Source organism: Triticum aestivum, chromosome 2B (assembly GCF_018294505.1).
Source record: "Triticum aestivum cultivar Chinese Spring chromosome 2B, IWGSC CS RefSeq v2.1, whole genome shotgun sequence".
NCBI classification, from domain to species: Eukaryota; Viridiplantae; Streptophyta; class Magnoliopsida; order Poales; family Poaceae; genus Triticum; species Triticum aestivum.
The window spans coordinates 716,204,714-716,214,377 of record NC_057798.1 but is presented as its reverse complement, the minus strand read 5'-3'; the positions used below and the strand labels follow the sequence as shown (position 1 = coordinate 716,214,377).

Genomic DNA, 9,664 nt, shown 5'->3' with positions numbered 1-9,664 from the left:
GACCAAAGGACTCAGCAAATTGAACCATTAATTTTCCAACCAGAGAACTGCAGGAGTTAGCAAAAGGGAACTATTTCCTCAATGGTTTTCCAACCAAAAATCACATATTTTTGAACGAAACCAAACTTTTTCAGTGAATTTCTTTAGGTTTATGTGTTTGAACTTACCAACTTTCCAAACAAGTACTTAGCTCGCTTATCTTCTTTCCTTCATGATGGAATTAGAAGTGCACAAGATAGAAGCAATAACACATGGATCAACTAGGGCAAACAACAGAACACAAAACTAAACAGAAATTAAACCAGACAATAGGGAACAGTTTTACTCTCTAGTATACTAACTACTGCAGAATATTCAGTACAGTGGTAATACTAATTTGCTCATCCATTTGGTAATTTCTTAAGGTTATGAAATTAGATTTTTAGAGGTTTCATGAGAAAACAAATATGTTCATCTCATACAAGTGAATGAATTGTCCCTGCTTTGGTCTGCTTATTTCTAACCATCAACAAACATTCTAGAGGGACTACAAAATGATTAAAGAGTACTATATAAATTTCTTTATCTGGCAAATTATAAAATAGATCTTAAACCATTTTAGAAGATGCTCTTTGTGTGCAACTTTTCTATGAGTCCATTTGATACAAATAAAATCACATCAGATTGGGGTGAAAGTTAGATTGTGCTGTCATATGCACAACAGAGCTAAGTTGATATCTACATCTGTAATATATTTATTTAGCTTGCCATTTCATCAAACAGGTGTTAGGCACCTTGACTTCTCAACTTTCATGATCTTTCGAGATGAACAAGTGCAATTTTTTATGGAACCAAACTTCTGAACTTTTTCCAATACACTCTTTGAACGTGTGGCGGCGTGCACTAGTGCCAGCAAAAGCTCGTACTTGAAGGAGCATGGCAGGAGGAGCTAGGACGGATAAGGGAGGAATAGTTGAACTGATGTGAGCCCCATACCTGGATGAGGGCCGGAGGAAGTAGTCTGTGTGGGCGGCGGGGGCTGTCTGTAGAACAGAGTTTTTTTCTTGCAATCCGTCCAACCTCCCTTGTGCTGTAGTACAGAGAAACAAGTTAGTGAGAGAGAAGAGCAGTAGAGAGAAAAGAGATGTATGTACTGTTGCTGTTATTTTTGTTGAACCGCAACTGAATGTCATAATGAAGAGAAACCGGAGAAGAGGTTGCGTGTCAGCAGTGTTGGATGCAGAGGACCGTGGGCGTGGGGGGAACTATCGCGTGGTGCGGAGCTGCTCGCCGGAGGGAACGTCGGGCGCGCTAGTAGAGTTGCTGGAGGGGGAGGGCAGGTGAGGGGGGCGGCGCTAGAGCTAGACCAGCGGCGGAGGTGTTCGCCATGGCCGCGGGAGGTGGTGACCTCCATGACCTCGACGTCGCACCGCGGGGATCCGTGGACAGGGTAGCGGTGGGGGTGCGGTAGGGGCCACAGCCGCGCATGACGTAAGGCGCGCCGGCGGTGATGGCGCGCCGCTTGGCCGAAGGAAGAAGCAGGAGAGGGGGCGGCGGCGCGCTTGGCCGGAGGAGGAAGGAGGCCCGGGGCGGCGGCGAGCTTGGCCGGAGGAGGAAGGAGGACCGGGGGCGGCGACGAGCTTGGCCGGTGGAAGAAGGAGGCCCGGGGCGGCGGCGAGCTTGGCCGGAGGAGGAAGGAGGCCCGAGGCGGCGGCGCGCTGGTGGGAGCGGGCTCAGGCGGCGCCGGGATGCAGGGGAGGATCGGGGTCCTGGTGAAAGACGATGGGGGTGTGGGGGCCTCGGTCAGTTTACAAGATTCGCGTCGATCGATCTATATAGGGCGCGAGGGTAATAAAATAATATTCTATTACTAGTAACAAAATAGCCATGTCCTATATATATTCTGATAACACTTTCGCACCGCACGCTCAACGCAAGAGCACTGCACTTTCTGTAGCAAGGGCACTGCAATACAAACTAGTGAACTTCGTGTCGAAAAAAACTGCACGCAGTGTTTTACCGGTATTGTTTTCGCTCTAGCTTCTTCACCATTTATCGGAACGAGGCATATAATATACCGTTGGAAAGCTATGGATTAGGCGCAACTTTGCCATGCTGAAGACTTTTCGGGATTTCTCGCGATTTCGGAGCAGTTTACAAAACGGCGCGGCGGACGATGTGTGGCACCAAGCGTATCTTTACGATTTTTTCTAAACCTCTTATTGGAATAAAGCAAATGATACACTGTTGGAAAGATATCATCGAGGCGCATCTTTTCCATATCTATTATTTTCTCTAATTCGTTACGATTTAAGAGCAGTTTCAAATTTACTAAATCACGGAATTACGTTTTTTTTTAAAAAAATCAATTTTTGGTACTGTTTTCGCTCTAGTTTTTGAACCGTTTTTTGAAATGAGGCGTGTAATACATCGTTGGAAAGCTATGGACAAGGCGTAACTTTCATATGTAGAAATGGTTTTGATATTCCTTATGGTTTTTAGTTAATTTTGAAAATTGTACGGCTGACGACGAGAGGCAGCTGCCATTTTTCGTTGAATTTTCACAAACCGCTGGTCGAAATGATTCAAATGATACGCCGTTGGAAAGATATCAATGAGGCGCAACTTTTTCATGTAGAACACTCTCTCTGATTCCTTATGGTTTAAGAGTAATTTTGATTTTACCGAAAAGCGGATACTCTGATTTTCGCGAGACCAAAATCGTCGTGTGTATTTCATCAGATAGAAGAACGCACTGCTTAAAACTAAAAACCGCACTGCATGAGACGGGCAAGTGAACTTCATGATTTCTTTTGTTGCACCTAAATTTTCTCACACGAGTTTTTGTTGTCTTTTTTTAACTTTTTTTACCGCATAGATGAGGGCAAGTGAACTTCAACGTATATCAAAGTGAACGGCATTGCCTTTTTTTCGCAAAATTTTTCGCTTTTCGCGAGACCAAAATCGTCGTGTGTACTCTATCGGACTGAAGAACGCACTGCTTCAAACTAAAACCGCAGTGCATCCAACGGGCAAGTGAACTTCATGATTTCTGTTGTCGGACATACATTTTCTCAGATGAGGTTTTGTGAGTTTTGTCGCCTTTTTTTAATTTTTTTAAGAACAAGAGTGGACCTCAAAGACGAGGCAAGTGAACCACATCAGGGGAAGCGCAACATGAGTCTAAGTGAACCGCTTGATTTTTATCCCCCTTTTTCTAACTTTTTAAAATTGCATGAGGACTACATGATCGATGTTAGAGAACTGCATTTTTCGGTCGGAGAAAGTGAACCACAAGGCATAAATAAAAGGAAGTGAACTTCTTGCAATGTTATTTTTTTCTGGAGCTGCATCTTTTCGCTTGTTTATTTTGTTCAAAACAAAAAGAACTGCATAGGACAGAGGAGCGAACCTCTAAAAAAACAAAAATTCTCTGTATTAGGACAGATTGAGCCACTCTTTTCATGGGGTGAACCTCTAAGGCCCACTTAACGAACTACATTGATTTTTTTCCTCACAGGTGTGTATGGTGAAAAGAAAACTAAAATGAACTTCTTTGTACCAGGACAAATTGCAAAAATCAATCTAAAACAAAAATTAATATTACAATCCGGTCTTTTTGATAGAGCCTTCGCTGTTGACTACCCATGCCCTGCTGGCTTCTGCCGGCGCCTGGAAAATCGAATAGGGGGAGCCAGCGAACTGCACACACAGAAAAGGTTGGGGGATTGTTGAGGAACTGCAAGGAGGGCAAGATGGGCAAGGAACTGCACCGCACGGCGAGGTGCACTGCGATGATGAGGAAAGGAGTTGGCTAGAGGCATTCTCGATCAAGGCAACAGGTAGTGGCACCTGTGTGGCGGCGAAGGTGGACGGCGATGGATGGATCTTACGCGTAGTAGGGGAGCCTGCGGCTGTGATCTTCGCCGAACTGCAACACGTGCTCCATGGTGACCCCTGTCACTCAAGATGCAGCCATGGCGCTAAACTCGTGGTTGAGCGGGGGGAGGTCTGCAGTGGCGCTGTATGACTTGGTCTACAGAAGAGAACTGCACACCAGCGATGCCCACGGTGATGCAGTTCATCGAGGGGGAGGGAGCAGGAGTGATGCAGGGCGGTGAAGCAAGGCAGGGCCGCGACGGATCCAGCCAAAGAGACCATCAGGAGGTCGGCGGCCGATCCACTGAGGTCGCAGGTGGAGGAAAGGCACCAGTCGAACCACTCCTCCTCCTGTCCCTCACACAGAAGCCAGAGAGCTCAGATCCGGCCGAGTTGTGGTGGATCCAGGCTTTTAGCAGTGAGAGGGGTGGTGGGTGTGTCGTGGGGCATGATAGGGGGACACCGGGATTTGGAGGTGGCTCTTGGGCGGCGACGTGTTTGGGATGCCGGCGAGGCACCAGGAGGCAGGGCCATGGCGCGGCGGGGGTGGAGCCAGGAGGAAGAGCACCACGGTGGCGCTGCGGGGAGGCGACGGAGGCCATGGCAGCGGCGCAGGCAACCGGTTGGGTGCACCCATTCGCGGCGGCGCACGGGCCAACTTTAGGGCGGTGCGCGGGCCGAATTTAGGGTGGCGCGTAGAGCTAGTGGAGGGAGGTGGCGCCCCGGCGGTGGCAGCCTTGACCCGTGCGGCGGGCGGCGGTTCTGAGGAGGTGCAGAGGTGGTGGTGCGGTGGCGCGGGGGAAGCGAGGAAGGTGGTGGTGCGGCGACAGGGTGGGGGTGGGGGGCAGGTGGTGGTGCGGCGGCGGCGGTGGGGAAGTAGGGGAGGTGGTGGTGCGATGGCGACACGGGAGAAGCAGGGGAGGTGGTGGTGCGGCGGCGGCGCGGGAGAAGCAGGGAAGGTGGTGGTCCGACGGCGGGGTAGGGGTGAGCGGGAGGTGGTGGTACGGCGGCGGGCTCGGAGGGGAATCGTGTGTAGCAGAGGGAGGAGCACGGGGAGAGAGAGGGAAGGGGGTGGTGACGAGAGGATAAGGTGGGGTGGTGCGGTTCGGTCCAGTTTGTGGGATGGGGTGGGCCGTGGGTTCGGTTCGCTTCGCTGTTGCGTTGCAGCTCGAAACTGTTAGCAGAATAAAATTGGGTGTTAGCAGAATAAGGTCTTAAATGGGTGTTATTAGAATAGACCCACCCTATATATATAATCGGTTCTACAAATAATTCTACTTATATATATGCATAACGTGTAGAATATGTAGTATCGTAAAATACCAGCAAACGAAAAAGAATTAAATGAAAAATACAAAGTTAAAGGAAAAATAAATAATAAAACCAAAACCCCCAAAAGTTTTAGTATCGGTTGTTAACACAAACCGGTACTAAAGCTCTTCCCACACCCGGCCCTGGCTCGTGCCACATGGTTGCCCTTTAGCAACGGTTCGTACCTAACCGGTACTAAGGAAGGGACCTTTAGTTCCCGCCCTTTAGTGCCGGTTACAGAACCGGCACTAAAGCCCCTTACGAACCGGGGTTATAGCCCGGTTCTGCACCCGCCGGTGTTGCGATCCAGCACTCATCGGCACCCAAGAGGAGACGGGGGTCTAGTGGGTGCTAAGAACGACGAGCTCTGTCAACCGCGGGGGGGGGGGGGGGGGGGGGGGGCTCTGCTCCTGCGAGCCAAACAACGCTTCCATGGCGATGTGTAGAAAGTTAGAAGCCATCCAAACACATATCTATCCCTCGGTCAACGCCAATATTTTGGAATGGCACGCCATGCATGCAATCCAAACAGCCCCTTCATGAACTACTCACTCAGATGAACACGCAGAGGCTTTGCGGCAATGCACAACTTCTGCCCTTCTCTTTCTCTTGTTCACTTCCTATCTAGTAATAACACTACGGGCTACATTATAGAATTCCAAGATACCTAACGTCAAAGCGAGACGATCTCGTTGCTACCGCGAGAAATCCCATCTTCCGCCGACGCTGATGCTGTGTTTACGCTGCTCGTCATTGTCGTCCAAAGATTATCCACCGGCACGTCGTCCATAAGATGCCGGAATGGGTTCGGCGGCAGAGCAATGTCCATCTCGCCCTCCAGCATCTTCACCACAGCGCCCATTGGCGGCCTCGCCCCCGGCTGCTGTTGCACGCACCAGAACGCTACCTTGCACATCCTCTCCGCCAGCTCCTTGCACAGCTGTTGCTGCGGCTCATCCACAGCATCCACGCCATGGTCGTCACCGCTGCTCGGCATCACGAGCTCCACCAGCTCGCCGCTCTCGTACCTGGTCCACGCCAGCTTAGGGAACCACTGCTGGCTCTCCGGCGCGGCCTCGTCGAAGTTCCTCCTCCGGCCGACGGCCTCGAACAGCAACATGCCGAAGCTGTAGACGTCGCACTTCTCCGTCACACCAGAACCCATCCACAGCTCCGGCGCCGCATAGCCGGGTGTACCGCGCACGCCGGACATGGAGACGTGCGTGTCTGCCCGGTCCACCAGTCGCGCGAGCCCGAAGTCAGCCACCTTGGGCGTGAGGGTTCTGTCGAGGAGGACGTTACCACCCTTGATGTCGTAGTGGATGATCTTCTGATGGCACTCCTCGTGGAGGTACCTCAGACCCCGTGCCACGCCGGTGGTGATCGCGGCCACCGTGGCCAAGCCCACGCCGGCGGCGCGGTTGAAGAGGTAGGCGTCGAGCGCGCCGTGCTGCATGAACTCGTACACCAGCGCGCGCACGGAGGCGTCGAAGCAGAAACCGAACAGCCTGACGAGGTTGATGTGGTGCGTCCTCCCGATGGTGCCCATCTCCGCCATGAAGTGCTCCTCGGACCGCTGGTTGTGGTCGCCGTGGAGCACCTTGACCGCGACGGCGAGGCCGTTGGGGAGCGCGCCCTTGTAGACCGTGCCGAACCCGCCGGCGCCAAGACGGGACGAGTAGTTGCTGGTGTAGCCTTGGAGCTGGCCCGGCGTGAACCGGATGGGCTTCTCGTTGGCCATCTCCGCGAAGAACCTCTCGATGGTGGCGTGCCTCATCACGTGGTCTGACACCACCGCGTAGGACTGGGGTACGGGTCGCGCGCCGTTGTCCGAGCGGTAGCAGAACACGGCGAAAAGAAGCACGAAGATGAGCGTGCCGACCAGCACTGCGAGAGCCAAAATTAAAAGCAGAATACGTTGGATCAGATATACGTAGCTGGCTATTCAGAAAGGGGAATCTAGGTTGCCGATGCCCACCCAAGGCCGGAATCAACGCCATCTTTGTCCGGCCGGCTGGAGCTGGAGCCACAAAACAGAGCGGCACGGCACGGGTGAGCCAACCAAGGAAGAAGGTGGTCGAGAGGCACGTTCGTCAGATGGAAGCAATGGCATGTAAAGGACCTCGAAATAATCATGATATTAGTCTCCGACTCTCCATTTGGCCGGCTGCCACCTAGTGGCTCAAGCTTTTTTAATAAATCGATTCATCACTCTCCCTCTTCATGTCTTCACAAGCATAAGTGGACAATTGTCGTTTATACAATTCGACTTCCATAGATTTAATAGCACGAACCAATCTACTGAATCTAGTGACCGGGGACGAGCCCAGAACGAAGACCTAGAGGACAGAAAAGTGACCTTTTCTTCCCTGCAGCCTCGTTGCCGGCATGCTGACCGTGGGGCCAGTCGGCCGGCAATGCGCCGTGTTGCTGTGGATCGCCACCCCCTTCTGACCTTCTGCACTTCAAACGATTGAAACTGCCTTCTCCGGCAGCCATAGAACGCAGCAGCACAAGGACCAACAAAAGGATCTGCCATCTGTGTGTGTGTGATCAGAATATTCTATTGGACGCACATTGCGTTAAAATGTCGACCCTTCCCACAGACTGGGGATCGAGAGATTACTTGGACCAGCCCATTTAGGGTGTGTTTGACAGCAAAATATTGCATAAACTGTAGTATTGAAAAACTGCAGTCTTTTTATCTATAGGTTCTAGAAACCACAGTTTTGACATATCAAAGTATTTTGTAGTATTGGGAATACTCTGACAGTGTTTGGCTGGTGCATGTTTAGGACGATGTAAATTAGCTAGCTAGCCGTTTCATAGCAGTCACAAGACATGCACGATCTTAGCTGACCAGTGGTTGCAAACTGAAAGGCCATGCTTAAATAGACCCGGCGGCAAGCTATGCATCAGCAGTGCGGCACGGAAGTGCGGGGGTCGCTCTGGCTTGGCTGCGGCTTGACCGACAACTGCTAATGTGGCGCGCTGAGGCATGGGGCGACGTTCGGGAGGAGCGCATGGACAGGAAGCAAGGCCGGTGTGGCTCAGCACAAGGGCCTACGCAGGCTCAGCCAGCAGTGTGTTCGGAGTTAGCTTTGTAGCCATCAGCTTGCGCGACCATGGCATTAGCAACCTGGGCATGTGGTGTCCAGGGGGCCGACCTGATGCACAGCGCGTACAAGGAGAAGAGAAGCGCTTGTGGGAGTAGGAAGGACACCATTTTTATTTCCATTCCGTTCTCCTGGCTTGGTTTGTCCCATGGCCAGCAATCTTCAGGGCGGCGGTGACGGCTTGGGAGCGAGGAAGGCGATAACGAATAGTCTCGTTTTCTTTGTGTGCTCTGTTTTAAAAAAAGAGGTCCAGGGTTCTTTTTTTAATACAGAGAAAATACCACGGTTTTGACAATACCACGGTATAAATACTACAGTTTTTTGTGGTTGCCAAACAGCTCACGGTAAATTAAACCATGGTATTTTGAAAAACTGCAGTATTGTCATAATACTTCGAAAAAACTAAGTTATCAAACGGGGCCTTAACGTGTTGCTGCTTTTCCGGTTTTGGGAATCTTCTTGAGTTTTCCAGCCGGTTTTTCTTGTTTGGGGAACCTCCAACCGGTTTTTCTGTTTCTTTTTTGGTTTTTCTTTTTTTTCTTTTTTTGTTTATTTTTCTTTTCATTTCCTTTTGCTGTTTCTTTTTTTTCTTTTTCAAGTTTAGTTTTCTTTTTTTAAGAGTTCATGTTTTTGAAGATTGTTTGGAAACTTAAAAATGTTCGTGCTTTCAAAAAACGTTCAACATTTTTACAAATTGTCGTGCTTTCAAAATGTTCCTAAATTCAAAAAATGTTTCCATTATTAAAAAATTGAACAGGATTTTTGAAAAGTATTCCAGTTTTAAAAAAATCAGAAAGTTTTTCAAAAATTGTTCAGAATATTTTTTTCTAATTTATAAGAACTTTTCAAATAATGACCGGGATTTCAAAAAATGTTCCTATTTTCAAAAATTATTCAAAAAACAAATTTTTTTTCCAATTTTTGTTCAGGTATTCCAAAAATGTTCATGTTTCAAAAACAATTATGATATTATGAACTGTTCTCAATTTCAAAATATGTTCTAAAAATTCAAAATATGTTCGTTATTTCAAAAGATGTATGCATTTTTATTTCTATTCTCAAATTAAGAAAAATCTTTCGCTTTCCAAAATTATTCACAATTTCAAACAAATGGGAATTTCGAAAAATGTTCCAGCTATCCAAGTTTGTTCACAAATTCAAGAAATGCTCATGTTTTTAATTATTGGTTGCAAACTCTAAAAAGTTTGATGAATTTGGAAAAATGTTCATAATTATTAACTTTTATTCACCAATTCTAAAATGGGAATTTCCAAAAAATACTCCCGCTTTCCAAAATTATTCACAATTCCTAACAAATGGGAATTTTGAAAAATGTTCCAGCTATCCAAGTTTGTTCAAAAATTCAAGAACTGCTCATG

The 9,664-nt window shown here is 48.8% G+C and overlaps 1 protein-coding gene across 1 annotated transcript; it reads right to left on the bottom strand.

Annotated features, from left to right (window-relative positions):
• Window positions 1-5,842: 5,842 nt before the first annotated feature.
• On the bottom strand, window positions 5,843-7,169 carry LOC123039473 (G-type lectin S-receptor-like serine/threonine-protein kinase At2g19130). The gene is made up of 3 exons (XM_044462625.1): window positions 7,148-7,169; window positions 6,777-7,056; window positions 5,843-6,551 (listed from the first exon to the last, which is right to left on the bottom strand). The coding sequence occupies exons 1-3, from the start codon at window positions 7,167-7,169 to the stop codon at window positions 5,843-5,845; spliced, it is 1,011 nt and encodes a 336-aa protein (XP_044318560.1).
• Between the last annotated feature and the right edge of the window lie 2,495 nt (window positions 7,170-9,664).

Excerpts from the sequence above, each read along its gene's own strand:
- LOC123039473 (XM_044462625.1), bottom strand. The coding sequence starts at position 7,169 with ATGGCGTTGATTCCGGCCTTGG. Across the intron at positions 7,057-7,147 it reads GGCGTTGATTCCGGCCTTGG|TGCTGGTCGGCACGCTCATC; the intron begins GTGGGCATCGGC and ends TGGCTCTCGCAG. Across the intron at positions 6,552-6,776 it reads CCCAACGGCCTCGCCGTCGC|CACCACCGGCGTGGCACGGG; the intron begins GGTCAAGGTGCT and ends GGTGGCCGCGAT.